The sequence below is a fragment of the Mus caroli genome, unplaced genomic scaffold, assembly GCF_978045245.1.
Source record: "Mus caroli unplaced genomic scaffold, Mus_caroli_1 scaffold_7, whole genome shotgun sequence".
NCBI classification, from domain to species: Eukaryota; Metazoa; Chordata; class Mammalia; order Rodentia; family Muridae; genus Mus; species Mus caroli.
Genome location: NW_028227262.1, coordinates 41,945,276 through 41,961,740, shown reverse-complemented (window position 1 = coordinate 41,961,740; position 16,465 = coordinate 41,945,276). Strand labels below are relative to the sequence as shown.

Here is a 16,465-nt window from a genome sequence, read left to right as displayed (position 1 = left end):
ACATGAGCTAGCTCTAATATGATGTCTTTAATGTTTTCCTCCACACTAACTTACACTAGTGTCACTGTACCTGAGCATCAGCATCTATTGAATGATAGCTGTACTATGCTTGGTGCTTTTATTTCCCTAAAAAGCTTCAAACTATTTATAAAAATACAATGAATCAATCTATGTTTTACCTAAAATCACCTTCATTCCACAGTGATCCACATTGGAAAGTAGTAGAAAATGCAAGCCTACAAATCACAGTCTCTGCAAGGTCCATAGACAGCTGTATAGAATAGAATAGAATAGAATAGAATAGAATAGAATAGAATAGAATAGAATAGAATAGAATAGAATAGAATAGAATAGGGCTTGCATTCCTTCTGGTCTGTCTGGGCCAGTGGCCTGAGCAGACTTGGGCGCAAACTTTGCAGCCAGCCCCACAACACTCAGAGGCAGCTCTACTCCCAGGTGCTCTAACACGCCCAGGATCATACGATCACAGGATCCCATGACCTTGGTCACACCACGATCTCGGGGTCCCAGAGGCAGCCCAGGATCACAGGATCCCAAAATCACAAAATCACAGAGACAGCTTGTTTCTGAGGAGTTCTTACACAACCAGGAAGGACAGGCTCTAGTCAGACATAGTCAGGGTAGGTAGAACTTGAAATAATCAGATGGCAGGAGCCAAAAGTAAGAACATAAGCAACAGAAACCAAGGTTACTTGGCATCATCAGAACCCAATTCTCCCATCATAGCAAGTACTGGATACCCTGAATATACCAGAAAAGCAAGATTCAGATCTAAAATCACTTCTCATGATGATGATAGAGGACTTTAAGAAGGACATAAATAACTCCCTTAAAGAAATATAGGAGAACACAATCAAACAGGCAAAGGAAAGAAAAAAACCACCCAGGATCTAAAAATGGAACTAGAACCAATAAAGAAATCACAAAGGGAGACAACTCTGGATTTAGAAATCCTAGGAAAGATATCATGAATCATAGATGCAAGCATCACTAACAGAATACAAGAGATAGAAGAGAAAATCTCAGGTGCAGAAGATACCATAGAAAACATTGACACAACAGTGAAAGAAAATGCAAAAAACTCCCAATCCAAAACATCCAGGACACAATGAGAAGACCAAGCCTAAGAATAATAGGTATAGAAGAGAGTGAAGATTCTCAACTTAAAGGGCCAGTAAATACCTTCAACAAAATTATAGAAGAAAACCTCCCTAACCTAAAGAAAGAGGTGATCATGAACATACAAGAAGCCTACAGAACTCCAAATAGACTGGACCAGAAAAGAAATTCCTTCCATCACATAATAATAAAAACACCAAATGCACTAAACAAAGAAAGAATTTTAAAAGCAGTATGGGGAAGAGTCAAGTAACATATAAAGGTAGACCTATCCGAGTTACACCAGACTTTTCACCAGAGATTATGAGAGCTAAAAGATCCTGGGCAGATGTCATACAGACGATAAGAGAACACAAATGCCGGCCCAAACTACTATACCCAGCAAAACTCTAAATTACCATAGGCAGCCAAAACAAGATATTCCATGACAAAACCAAATTTATACAATATCTTTCCACAAATCCAGCTCTACAAAAAATAATAGATGGAAAACACCAACACAAGGAGGGAAACTACACCCTAGAAGAAGCAAGAAAGTAATCTTTCAACAAACCCACACAAACATAATTCCACTTCTAACAATAAAAACAATGGCAAGTAACAATCACTTTTCCTTAATATCTCTTAATATGAAAATTAATGTTACCAACATGTTATAATCAATTAAAATTAAAAATATAAGAACTTAGTCACAGGGCTCCCAATGGAGAAATATCCAAGAATATCTTGTTTTGGCTAGAGAAAGTACCCAAGGAGCTAAAGGGATCTGCAACCCTATTGTTGGAACAACATGATGTACTAACCAGAACCCCGGAGCTCTTGTCTCTAGCTGCATATGTATCGAAAGATGGCCTAGTCGGCCATCAATGGAAAGAGAGGCCCATTGGACTTGCAAACTTTATATGCCCCAATATAGGGGAATGCCAGGGCCAAAAGAATGGGAATGGGTGGGTAGGGAAGTGGGGGGCGCTATGGGGGACTTTTGGGATAGCATTGGAAATGTAATTGAGGAAAATATGTAATAAAAATCAAAAAAAAAAAAGAAAAAAAAAAAAAAACAGTGGGAGTGGGGAAGTTCTTTCACCTGTTCTTAGGACCTTTTCCTCCTATTGGGTTGCCTCCCCAAGCCGTGATATGAGAGGGTTTGTGCTTAGTCTTATAGTAACTTGCTATGCTGTGTTCAGTTGATATCCTCGGGTGCCTGATCTTTTCTGAAGGAGAAATGGAGGAGTGGATATATTGGAGAGAAGAAGTTGAGGAGAAACTAGAAGGAGTGGAGGGAGGGGAAACTGCGTTCAGGATGAGAGGAAATTTTTGAAAAATGGAAAAAAGAAAAGAAAAAAAGAAAGCAGGTTGTTTAAAATTGATGAGGAACAAGCCAGTAAGCAGCAAATATTCCATGGACTCTGCACCAGTTCCATTCTCCAGGTTCCTGCTCAGTTGGAGTTCCTGCCTTGGCTTCCCTCAGTGAACTGTAACTCTGGATATGTAGGCCAAATAAACCCTTTTGTTACCAAAAAAAAAAAAAAAAAAAAAGAACTTAGAAATTTGTTGGCTGTCATCCAGTGGTCTCTCTAATTTGGTAATTGGAGAAATAGGTCCAATATTGTACAATCCATATACACTTTCTGCTTGTTTGTATGTGACTGGGTCTTGCTGTGTGCCACAAACGGTCTTGCTGTGTGCCACAAACGGTCTTGAAATCATGCTTCTCCTGTCTCAGTCTCTCTATTAGTAGGACTGTTTATTTGATGTTTTCACACTATACTAAGGTTTTCAGAACACCTTTCCTATTTCAAAATTATTTACACAGCCAAAAGAAACATAGGCAATTAATTTGGGAGGTGGCTTGTAAGAGAACAGCAAAGAGTGAGACAGAATGCTTTGTTTGATATTTATAATTATTGAATCAATTTTGAATAAGAGGACTTTATAAGTTACTCTTATTCTTAGATGAATGCTTTTCAAAATCATTACAACCAAGGAACCAGAATCTTACCCTCATTTAATGTCTGTGCCACCCTCCAAGCAGAACCATTCTTCATTGAAAAAGTTGATGAAAGACTTCATGGATAGACCATCTCAACACACACCATTTCTTAAACGAATGTAACCTGTTCCATGTGGGCTGAGAATGAAGACAGTCACTCAAGTCAAATAGCTTTGACCATAGCAGGAATTCTGTATTCAAAAATCATGCTTACAGTTCATTCCTTGGTGTAGCAGAACTGTCAACTCTTAGCTTAGCTTCTATGGAGGTAAAATCCTTTGGTGATGTGAGGGACATTGACGTACAGCCCTATTAAAATGAACTCCAATGTCCAAAAATTGTTCTTATTTTGGGTTTGTACCACAGTAAGAGCCAGGATTTTAATCGCTACTAAAAACAAAACAAACAAACAAAAAAACTTTATCTATTTATGTTCATTAAAAAAACTAATAGTGATAAATTATTTCAAAATATCATACAGTTAATATATTTGGAGTTATTTAAAATTTATATTGAGAAAAAATATATTTTTAGTATTGCTGTAGACAAGCATATACAGAAGACTGTTCAATTGATTGTTTTATATCAAACAACTTTTATAATACTCATTTTTATTATAATATTTTATAAATTTTAATTAATATGATAAAAAAAGGTATGGCAGGTTTTATAGGTGGTCTCTGGGAGGAGCTGGGGTACAAAAGGGAAAGAAGAAAGTGATGTAAGTCTACTTATTCAAAGTATGTTTTTAAATGTTAACAAATTCAGATCAATTGAAATTATGTATCCTTTCTCATCATAAGGCAATAAAACTTAAATAAAAAATAGTGAACGGAATAAGTAAGAGTGAATAAATTTTCAATGAATGAACATAAAAAAATAGAATATCTGAGGACTGTGTGGAGCCTTTTGTCTTGCTGCCTCCACCTGTACTTCTATTAATTTGGAGATGACAAGGCAGGAAAAAGTTTTAATCATTTTCACAAACTCTTCTATGTGCTTTCTTTTTTCCTTTTTAGCTTCTTGGTTAGAAGCTAGGTTCTTGGGAGAAACAGTTAAAGAGGGATAAAGATTTATTTTGGTTCATGGTTTTACTGATTTTGGTGAATGATTGGCTGGCTTCCGTGCTTGGGGCCTGAAGTCAGCCAGAACACCATGGTGGTGAGAACATGATATCTCAGAATTGGAAACTTTGTGATATCTGGGAAACATGAGTGTCAGGAAGGAGCCAAAGATAGGATACTCTTCAAAGGAGTAACCCAGTGCCATGTCACCTCCTAAGATTTTTGTCACTTCCCAAACTACCATCAGTAGTCCAGGACCTAGCTTTTATCATGTGACCCTTTGAAGGAGATTCCAAGTTCAAAATATAACACTATTGTTACTATAAGTAGTGGCACACTGTTATTATAGTGAAGGAATTCTCATACACTCTTTGTTACACAAGTTCACTCAAATCAGGCACCAGTTGCTGATACCATAAGACACAAAGTGTTCAAGGATCAAAGGTGTTTTACTAGATAATTATCAGTTTACATGTTCTTCTGCATATAATGCTGGGTCTATATATAATCCTTACAGCTATCCTAACAGTAAAGTAAAACGATTATATTCACTGTAAAATTTTGTAATCATTCCTCTTTAACAGACAAGGAAAATGAAGTTCTACAGAGTTCTGTTGCTTAGCATAGTAAGCATAATGATCCAGTTTACTTATCTTTCTTCCTAAAGCACCTCTTTGAAGCCTCTTTGACAGAAAGCCAAAGCTTAGACAGGAAACCACTTCTAAGATGTAATAAGCTAAAGAAATTGGAGGTGGGGAGCAGGAATCAAAATATATATGAGGTCCTTAAAAACTTAACACAAATATTATAAAAATTGGACTGACAACATAATTTTTATATGTTGCATCAAATTGTGCCTAGCATTTATTTCTGCTTCAAGACATCAAGGCCACACAGCAATCCCTTGGTTCTAAAGGACTGTGTATCTTGCTTACAGGAAATTATGTTTGTTTCTACCTGAAATGTCATCTCAGCAAAAAAAAAAAAAGAAAGAAAGAAAGAAATATTGGCAGGTGTTGGGGTTGGTAAAAGGATTAAGACCTATGAGGAATGATAATAAAATTTTACCAAAACAATTATGGCATTAATATGAATGAGCAAAGAAAGATAAAATATTAGAAATACTGATCCACAGATAGGAACAACAGTGTTACAATTTGCACATGAAATGTCCCCAACAAAGTCATGTGATGTTTTGTCCTAAGCCATAGGCACTATTTTGGGAGCAGATGAAAGCTTAGGAAGAGGGTCTAGCTGGAGGTCATTGGCGTACTCCTTTGACAAATATCCTGTCATTGGCCCCTTCCTGTTTCTCTCTGTTTCCCAGATACCATGTTCTTACCACCATGGTATTCTGCAGTCAACCTTTGACCAACACCTTGAAAAGCATGAGCCAAAATAAATCCTTATCCCTCTTAAGTTTTTGCTCTGAAGTATTTGACAAGAAGAGACTAACACAAAAGCAGAAAAGGGAAAAGAAAGCACAAACAAGAATTTGTGCATTTGATATAAACACATGTCCCTATGTCCTCATCACTATCCCAGTAGGATAATTATAATACGCTCCCTGGAAGTGGTAGTGGTGCTGGTAATAGTGGTGCTAAATGCTCCTATAATCATCTCTACATTTCAGGGGCCAGAGCGAATTCTCTTAAACCCTCTCACCCACCTTTTGATATCTTTTAGTTCCAGATCTCGTCGATGGGAAGACATTCACAGCAACTGTGGTGGGTTTGAATCCCTGGGTTGAATATGAATTCCGCACTGTTGCAGCTAATGTGATTGGCATTGGGGAACCCAGCCGGCCCTCAGAGAAACGGAGGACAGAAGAGGCTCGTGAGTACCACTCAAGATATGCATTGTCTGTTCTGGTTGCTCCCATTCCTTAAGGCAGTGATTCTCAACCTGGAGGTGCAATGACACTTTCACAGTGGTCACCAAAGGCCATCGGAAAAGACAGATATTTACATTATGAGTCGCAACAGTAACAAAATTACAGTTATAAAGTAGCAACAAAAACATTTTTTATGGTTGGGGAGCACCACAACATATTAAATGGTCACAGCATTTGGAAGGTTGAGAAGCGCTGTCTTAAGGAGGATCCTTGACTTCATTAGTTTCAATTAGCTCTATATCTACACACCTTTCCCCTTAAAACCAGGCTAGGAGAATCTCAACCTTTCTGGTACTGAGATGTAATCAACTTCTTAATCCTCTTTATTTGAGTCTAGTGGTAGAGCACAAAAAAGCATAATACTTCCAAAGTCAACTCTCTCTTTTTTGGTATATGTGTCAGAAAAAAAAAAAAAAAAAAAAAAAACAAACAAACAGAAATCACAGATGGTCAGAGAACATTTCCTCAGAAGTCTTTACTAGCATTTTCTTAGGACATAAACCATTGTCCCAAGTAATGAATGAGAGTAGCCTGTTTGATAAATACATAATGAAATGTTGTACAGTCAACTCAGGCACATTACGCTCTTGTCAACTGGAAGATCCTGTTATATGGCCTCTGTAGAGCTCCCAGCCATGAAAATAACAATGATTTGTAAAGGCATAGCAATATCCTAAGCAGACCAGCAGTTTCACCTTATTCTTAGAATTGATGAAATTAAAAAAAAAAATCCATGTATTTGTGCTGCCTTTAATCAGGGTCATATACTGACTGGCCAGCTGCAATCCTCAACTAGATATTTCAAGAATCTGCCTGGAGTCCTTCATTTCGATGATGGCATAAGTAACCCTAGGCTCTCTTCTCACATCTCCAAATCTATAACTCAAGTGTGCCCTGTAATCCTGAGAAGGAAGTGAGTCTGATTTCCCCTCTTTTACAGAGAACACTGGGGATCAGAGAGGTTAAGCACAGTGAGCCAGGGGTCAACCTAAATCCACCACTTCCTTCAACACCCAGCTCAAAGCTCACCTTCTTCTGAGAAGCCATTAGCCCAGCACTCCTCTGAGCAACCTGCTACTCCAGAACACCACTGCTCTTCTCCATTCTGTCTGCGACATCATTGGGTGTTGTCCAAGTTTCTCTGTGATCTTCTGCATGTGCTCTCATTCTCCCACTAGATTGTAAGCTCCATGTGGGCACAGTTTGTCCTGTCTTTTGTGTTACCACCACACGACTAATAAATGTCTAACCAAGCAAGAGAACAGATTCTTCAGTCCTTTCTTCCTCTATGAACTCCTAGGTCTTTAGGGATGGAGCTAAACAATTGGTTGGTCAGTGTGTAGACCCCATTGAACCAGAAACAGGTAATTAAGAGCACTTTCCTCAGGAGATTTTGCTTCTGTAAGCCAGTACAGTGCTCCCCTTGAGGATGTCATTTCTGATATCCAAAAACAAAGGGACATGTGCCCAAGTACTCAACAACAGTGAGGCATCCCATCTAGGTAACCTTCCTGGCTACCATTTGCCATTAACACCTGAAATAATTTGATTTCTGTTTTGTCTCCTGCAGTCCCTGAAGTCACCCCGGCTAACGTCAGTGGTGGTGGAGGCAGCAAATCTGAACTGGTTATAACCTGGGAGGTAAATCCATCACAGAACCAAAGGGACATGAATTTATCTGGGCTGTTTTGCTATTTCCCTCCATATGACAAGGAGCCAGGAACTGTTCCCCTCTGTTTCCAAGAAATCTATTAATGGCTGTCAGGAAGTAAAAGTGCTTGGCCACCCATTGTTGAAACAAGTTTTAGTTTGACTGCTCACAGGAAAAAAAAAATCATGAAAGAGAAGATAACACAGGTTTTAAAAAAAAAATAAGGAAGTCTGGTTCAGAGAAAACCAGTCTTTCTTTTCTTTCTGAATTGCTGCATGGACAATTGATTTAAAACATCTGCCAGCTATAGATTGAGTGTCCCAGAACAATTTCCTGGCAGTTGGCTTTGCTTCTGGGCTGTGAGGTATTTCTTTAAACAACCTGGAGGAAGGTTAGTGACCAATTTATTAAAAATTGATTTTGAGAGAGGAGGTGGAAGCTTCAGAAAAGGCTTGAAATGTGTTCCCAAGATTTTAGACAATGTCCCCTGAAATAAAAAGCGCTTCATTTACCCAGAGCCCCAGCAGAGCAAGAAAAGAAAGCCCCCACTATCCCTGCCTCCCAGCTGAGCTCAGAGCCTCTCCTTAGGGGCAGGATCTTGCCTGAACAAAGATAGCCCTCTTTTGTGAATTCGTTCATATATTTGACACCCAAGGAAAATGATTACTGGATGGTGTGTGATGGAAGGTTTTTTTTTTTTTTTTTACTTTGTTTTGTTTTCGTTTTCATTTTTGTTTTTGTTTTAACCAACTGTGTGGTTACTTGAGCATCATTGGTTGAGTTGAGTCCAGGTTACCAGAGCCCAATTCTCCAGAGCTGACCTTCATTTCATTTTCAAGGCTCTGGTATCACATGAATACCTGAGGCAGGTAAAGGATAGCCCTAAGTTTAAAAGGTGCTGGCAAGTAAAACCCAATTTCAATTGGTGAGGCATAGTCTTTAGCAGTTGAATCACCCGAAGCAAGAACTGAGGAGTCCCCTTTAATATTTGAATCAAACTATTGTGCTTTCTGAGTACAACCTCCCTTCCTCCCCCAGACAGTCCCTGAGGAATTACAGAATGGCAGAGGCTTTGGTTACGTGGTTGCCTTCCGGCCACATGGCAAAATGATCTGGATGCTGACCGTGCTGGCTTCAGCTGATGCCTCCAGATACGTGTTCAGGAATGAGAGTGTGCGTCCATTCTCTCCCTTTGAGGTTAAAGTGGGTGTCTTCAATAACAAAGGGGAAGGCCCTTTCAGTCCCACCACGCTGGTGTATTCTGCTGAAGAAGGTATGGTTCATGCTACCTCGATATTTCTTCAATTCTAAATGGTGTTCCTTTTAGGATATACCATCAACTTATAACAGACATAGAAATCAAAAGGATAGCTTCATTACAGACAAGTATTCTATAAATCATTGGCTCACTATCTACCATATGCTCTGTGTGTGTGTGTGTGCCTCTCTGTGTCTCTCTCCTTCTCTCCCTCTCTCTGTCTCTGTGTGTCTCTTGCTGTCTCTCTTTGTCTCTGTGTCTCTCTCTGTGTCTCTGTGTCTCTGTGTCTCTGTCTCTGTCTCTGTCTCTGTCTCTCTCTCTCTCTCTCTCTCTCTCTCTCTCACACACACACACACACACACACTCTCTGACCATGTGTGTACACTCCAGTAATCCCAGAATATGGGCGTTTGAAGCACATTAGCTAATTTGAGACCAGCCTGGGGTACATATTTTAATCTGTTTCCAAAACAAGAAAACTCATTAACAACTCAATCATATGTGAAACACATGGCTCTCCACCAATTGATTACATCGTTAAGGACCAACCAAGGTTGCAAATGCCCTGTTATCTTCAGATATATTTTTCTATGTGTCTATTATCAATCTATTGATACATAAATACCCTGTACTTGTGTGCTATCATTATTTTAAAAGAATCATATTTTTACCTTTAGATGAATATCAAAATGGAATGTTTCACTCTCTCCCATCACTTGTGGTTTAAGCCATTTTGCTGTGACTCTCACTTCATAGGAGAGGAAATCATGAAGCAGCTTGATTTCCATTCACACTGCCATAATGTTCCAGGGTCCTCATACTTAATTCTTCCAGGAGGGTCCTGCATGCCCAGAGCTCACCCTTGTTGTAATGATGATATACAGAATTAAATCACAGGACAGCATATAAAAGTTGAGACATTAGTTTGGAGTCATCAAGGAAGCTACATATTCTTTTTCTTGTAGAGAAATGATTCCCATAGAAGCAACAGTTTTCCACAACCTCTCCTCTACCTCTTTGCTGAATCTCACAGCTCTCCCCTACATACTACATACTACATACTACATACTACATGCAAAAGTCTGGGTATGATCCGATCTGAACCAAATCTGTCTCCTTGCAGGTTCTTCTGCATTTCCTATTCTCTGTCTTACTCATGTTATAAATCCCTACTCATTCTTCTGGCCTCGCCTTGAACAGCAAAGATTTTCTGTGATTCCCTAAGCCTACTGCATGGAATAGGTGTTTATGTCTCAGGCCTTGAGACTTAATATCTGCATTTTTCCCTATGATAATGTTGATGCCAACATATTTAAAGTTTTGAAGCTTTGGTATATGTTCTCATGAAGGACAGTGTTTCCTGAGGATAGCTGATGTTTTCCCCTGTGTATCAGGTGATTTTTAAAAATTCTGAATTAACACACAATCAGAATCTTATTGTTATGTGTAAATAGAGATCTCCATGTCCAATATTTCCTGAAGTATGCAATGTAGAGGAGTATATAAAATTACACTGAATTATAACAGATAAATGTGTTAGCTTTAAGAGGAATCTTACTTTAGCATGTGCTGGGGCTTAAGAGAATGAAAATGATGCTTTTGTTTATCAGTAATGGGTCCATGGAACAGATGTAGTTTTAAAAGTATCAAATAGTCATATACTGATTTGAATTACATTTTAAAAAGCACATAGCTACCCAAGGTAAAATTTTGTGAATGTTATTATTTAAGTCATGGCTAAACTAGGTTTTTTCAGTAAGGTAGAATAGTAAAAGAAAATTTTATATACAAATGGTGTACAACTCGCATAAAAATCTGGCAAAAGCAACTAGAATGTGAAAAACTATTGGTTCAGTCTACTGGTTGCACTTGGGAATACTGAGTCCCTGAAATAGTAAATGACTTGTCTAGGGTTTTAGAGATTATCTTATAAAACTAAGCCACCAGGCAGCTTTCTTGAAATGTAGTCAATTTGGTTAACTATGCTCATTTCTTTCTCGATTGTTTTCATAATCCACCAACTGAGACTATAACTCAACTAAGAAAGAGCTACCCAAACAAGTTGTTGACTATGAAAACTTACTGCTAAACTTGCCCTTGGGTGACTTTAGTTCCATTTACTGCAGTGTAGACCTTTGTAAAACTTCAGAAGTATCTCTTTCCTAACCACCACACTACAAATTAAAATTGTTTGTTTGGGGGAGGAATTGTGTGTCTCACAAGTACGAAGGACATATGACCATGGGTTCTTTTTGCCTTCTAACTCCATTTAAAGAAGCTTGCTGTGATGAAGCTGACCCAGTAGTAAATTTTCCTGAATTCATTTGTAGAACCCACCAAGCCACCAGCCAGTATCTTTGCCAGGAGTCTTTCTGCCACAGATATCGAAGTTTTCTGGGCCTCCCCTATTGGAAAGAACAGAGGACGGATTCAAGGTTATGAGGTAAGATAGAGACCAGTGCATTTGATCTATATCTCTTGGTGAGACCTCTAGGGCACATTCACTGATGGGAGAAGACCCACATTGTCTTACACAGGTATCTGTTCTAGAGGTCTAGTTCTACTGTACTACTAATAGAAGCATTGAAGAATCTACTGTGAGACCACCCTTTACCTATGTTTATACTTAAGTTTATTATTATATTTCTCTCTCTTTCTTTACCTAAAGATTTGCAATACAGTTGGTAAAAAGAGCTTAAATGCGATATGCCTGTAGGGGTAGGGAGATCGCTTTAGGAATGTGTTCATTGCTCTTGCAGAGGACTGAGTACAGTTTCCAGCATCCTTCCTAGGGAATTCAACAACTGCCTGTAACTCCAGCTCCAGGGGATTCAATGATCTCTTCTGGTCATCGTGGTTACCTATATTCACATATACACACACATGCACATACACACACAATTTTTCTTTAAAAAAATCTTTAGAAATTTTTTTTCAATATTATATGCTTAGAATGACCTGAACTCAAAACAAAGGTGTGGGAAATGACAGAAATAGCCATTGATGAGTCTCCACACTGGCCATCTCAGCGGGAAAAGAAGACAAAAGCAGATTTTCTTACTGTGGATCATTTTGCAGATCATGTGGATCTCCTTGTTGTAAAAGCTCTGTCCATGAGTTAACATAGACATTTGCCTCCATCATGAGAACTTGCATAACAATATGATTACCTGATGACATTGGAAGTCTCCCCAGTGGATATAATTTCCAAGGTCGTTCTGTTTATTTTCTCAGGTAAAATATTGGAGACATGATGACAAGGAAGAAAATGCTAGAAAGATACGAACAGTTGGAAATCAGACATCCACAAGAATCACCAACTTGAAAGGAAGCGCTCTGTATCACTTATCTGTCAAGGCGTATAACTCAGCTGGGACAGGACCCTCCAGTGCAACAGTCAATGTCACGACCAGAAAGCCACGTAAGGACAGAGTTGCTCAGAAATATTTTGGGGATTCATCAAACATACTCCAAGTTCATTACCTATCCCCACCTCCCAGGGATCATTTGCATACTAATTGGTATCATTATATGGATTCAAATGCACCTTAGCATTTTAACTGAACCTTTCAGAATAGCATGCCAAATTCATTGCTCCAGAGGACAGAAAGATAAATGTTTCTCTCCTCACTGAGAAGGACTACTTCTTTTAGCTATAAATGGTAGGCGACCAACTGAATCTTTTTCCATTTGCAATGCTGTATCTCGTCAGATTTCAGTGACCTTGAAGACACATATTAGTGCAATCGCCCATTAAATTGCCTCTACTCTCGAATTCTAGTAAGGGGATATTCCTCGGAATCCATTGAGATTTAATAATCTGTGACTTCGTCTATCTTAATTTTTTTTTTTATAGCACCAAGCCAACCCCCTGGAAACATCATATGGAATTCATCGGACTCCAAAATTATCCTGAACTGGGATCAAGTGAAGGCCCTGGATAATGAGTCAGAAGTAAAAGGATACAAAGTGGGTAATTTCTTTTTGCAAGGACACCTAATCCTGCTCTTAGCAGGAAGGGAGTCTGCTGGGCAGCAGCAGACGCTCCATTTTCTAATTCATTCCTGATGGGCTTCCCTGCTGAATGCTTCCCATTCAGGAATCTCTACCCTAAACTTTATGTATGCTCTGTCTTAACTTTTCAGGATTTAGGCTATCACCTGGGTGAGCCAGTCCTTCCTTTCTCTTGTAAATAACAGAGACAATCAGCTTGGAAAAGAAAAAAACAAGTCTTAATTTGGTTTACACTTGAGGAAGTCAGTCCATGGTCAATTAACTGTTGCTTTTGGACCTCTAGCAATATATCAGGCCAAAGAGATGCAGTGCATGGTGGCCAGCATGCAGAGAGAGGGAGAGAAGGAAAGAGGGAAAGAGGAAGATAGAAAGAGTGAGAGAAACAGAGACAGACAGAGACACAGAGAAAGAGATACATACATACACACATACACAGAGAGAGAGAGAGACAGACAGAGACAGAGACACTAGGATTCTGTCTTAGTCAGAGTTTTTATTCCTGCACAAACATCATGACCAAGAAGCAAGTTGGAGAGGAAAGGGTTTACTCAGCTTAAACTTCCCATCACCAAAGGAAGTCAAGACTGGAACTCAGGCAGGTCAGGAAGCAGGAACTGATGCTGATGCAGAGGCCATGGAGAGATGTTTCCTTACTGGCTTTCTTCCCCTGGCTTGTTCAGCTTGCTTCTTAATAGAACCCAGATTACCAGCCCAGAGATGGTACCACCCACAAAGGGCCTCCCCCTTTGATCACTAATTGAGAAAATGCCCCACAGCTAGATCCCATGGAGGCATTTCCACAACTGAAGCTCCTTTCTCTGTGATAACTCCAGCTGTGTCAAGTTGATACAAAACCAGCCAGTACAGATTCCGTTCTGCAATCCCCTGCAAGAGTCCTCACAAAGTCTACCCCTTGTAGGTTCCACCATCTCTAGGTAACACTACAGGATGGAAATCAAGCCTTTAACCTATAGACTTCTGGGGAACAGGTATAAAAGCTACAACTTCATATAAATATTTGGTTTCTGTGACCTAGTTCAGAAATTGTTAAAGGCTCTGTGGTTGGGATTCTACAAAATCCACCCCCTCCCCTCCCCCCCCCCCCAAAACCCAGCCCTTTAGCCCTTTACCATTTGCCTTTGACAGCTTGGCTTTATTTTCTCAGTGTGTGTGTGTGTGTGTGTGTGTGTGTGTGTGTGTGTGTGTGTACACGCACACTCACGCATGAGTATGCAGTGTATCTGTGTGCACATGAGTATGTGTGTGTGTTTAACTAACATTACTAACTTCCCAATGTCACTCTCAATCCTGCTCTTTTTTCTATAGAAAGCTTCCCTGTAAGAGAATATGCTGAAAATGTTGTCTGCCCCATCATGTAAAAGCTGTCTTGTCTTTGAAATGAACACACACACACACACACATGCATTCATGTGTGCCCCTGGTTGGAAGACAGAGTTTTATCTTATGGAACTGAGGTTTCAGAAACCTCTGATCTCCCTGACACGGAACTGAACTCAGGCCCTCTATCAAAGCAGTACATACTCTTGATGGCTATATGATTTCTCCAGCCTGTGACTAAATGAAAACTTCCCATTGCCACTGAAAATTGGGCTAAAATATGATTTTACAGCCTTCACTCGGCCAAAATGGATAGAGTCAGTGCTTAGCCTCCCTAAGATAAGTCACACAGGTGAGGCTTTCTCACCAGGAATGGCTTCGCAAAAGCTAGAGGGCAGCCAGAGATTACTCAGACTTTCCCCATGGGAAACTTGGGCTTTCTTACACTGTGGCCATCTCAGGTAGCTGAACCTCTGCTAGGGCCCTTAGCTTCAGTGGAAGGGAGCAGTGAGTAAAAGCTATGTGTCCTTTGTAAAGCTAAGGATGAACCTAGCTGCTGTGAGGCCAGCTCAGATTTAAAGGGATGAAGGTGGAGAAGACATATGCAAGAAATTGTTTATCATCCCTACGTGAAGGATGCTGAGTGTATAAGGAACAGAAGACTTGGCTGTCTCCAAATGTGTAGGTCAGATGAATTTCTGAGCAGACCATGACCAGGGGTCTGGCCCAACCTTTGCACGGAATGAAGGAAGGAACTGCATTTGTTTAGCTGGAAGAAAGTAAGTGCTCAGAAGCAAAACATTCAAGTATGTAAAGAGACTTGACTAATAATGAGTAAAGTGTTCCAAATTCTGTATGACTAATGAAAATGTTGACTTCCAAGCTCTTCACCTGGAGAAAAATTCAAAATTGTAGACTTCATTTTATAATCTTCCTTAAATAATGGAAACTATACAAGGGCTTATTTAAGCAAACTTGCAAAATTGCAAGGAAAGTCACTTTTTTCCCCTTTTAATGGATTACTGTAAAATCACTGCTGTCAGAGGCATGTCAACATGACCATAGAAATAACAGTTTATAAAGAGCTTTGTAAAATGTCACTCTTCCTGAGGATAGATGGGCTGCAAAATGCCCTTAACTTGACCAGTGCACTGAATTTTCTTCCCTGACATCTCAATAGAACATGGCATAGCTAATGCCTGCTTACTTCCAGCACTGGAGAAGAGTCCATCTTCCTTTGCACTAAGTCCATTCTTGAACAACTTGGCTTTCAGAAAGTACAACGGAGCCAAATGTGTCTTTATGTCATCTGGGCTGGTGGGCCACAGTCTTATGCCTTTGAGTCCTTTAGGCTTATCCCTAAATTCTAATGGACTTTACTCTTGTTTTCAGGCTGCTACCAAAATAAAATAACATGCAGAGAAGCATCCCAAAGTATTTGAGGCAACCAGGAAAAGGATTAGAGACCATCTAGTAAAACTCCTTATTTCTTATATATGAGCATTCAAGCCCATCCATAAGTCTGTTGGGGTGTTTTTGGCTTTACCAGGTACAAAGAGTAGTTACCATGTTGAGACCTGCTGACTGGTAACAATTATTACTTTGTTGACAGTCAGTGCTTTGTATACCAGTTTCTTCCCACGAATGCTCACACCAGATTCTCACTGTAACATCTTCCCAAGAAGGCCCATCTTGAGTGTATTGCCCCTTCAGACATGTCTGCCTGCACACAGGCTAGACCAAGCATCATACATCATGGAGGGAATATGAAGGGCAAAGCAGGCCAAGAGAAACATAGAACATTTGATTTAGCAGATGAGGCTTGTTGTTCTTCATATAGGATTTAGGAAAACTATTTTTACTTCTGTAGTAATAGAATGAAGTGTGGGAGTAAATGAAAACTAGGGCGTTTAGTTCTCTTTCTGATTCAAATATCAGATCAAATGAGGTCATCCTTTAGGGTGTTAGGCATGTCATTTATATCTTTTGGATTTAGACTTTGAGAATATAGAAACTGCTGGCATGGCTGATCCAATATTAGGAGGAAGTTTTTGGTTTTGTTTTTGTTTTTTTCTTGTGAATAAGAGAAAAAAAAATATCCAGAGGCATCTGAAAA

At 39.4% G+C, this 16,465-nt stretch overlaps 1 protein-coding gene across 12 annotated transcripts in view; it reads left to right on the top strand.

Annotated features, from left to right (window-relative positions):
- Positions 1-16,465, top strand: part of LOC110295865 (contactin-4) — a 1,019,336-nt gene that overhangs the window by 987,849 nt on the left and 15,022 nt on the right. For 10 of the 12 annotated variants that reach the window (XM_029478665.2, XM_029478667.2, XM_085840201.1 and 7 more), the window contains 6 exons: positions 5,881-6,030; positions 7,659-7,729; positions 8,778-9,012; positions 11,328-11,440; positions 12,232-12,418; positions 12,854-12,966. In XM_029478665.2, the coding sequence (XP_029334525.1) occupies positions 5,881-6,030; positions 7,659-7,729; positions 8,778-9,012; positions 11,328-11,440; positions 12,232-12,418; positions 12,854-12,966 (869 nt within the window). Of the gene's footprint in view, positions 1-5,880; positions 6,031-7,028; positions 7,351-7,658; positions 7,730-8,777; positions 9,013-11,327; positions 11,441-12,231; positions 12,419-12,853; positions 12,967-16,465 lie in introns of those variants that run through there. The other 2 variants (XM_085840203.1, XM_085840202.1) reach the window with 1 other exon arrangement.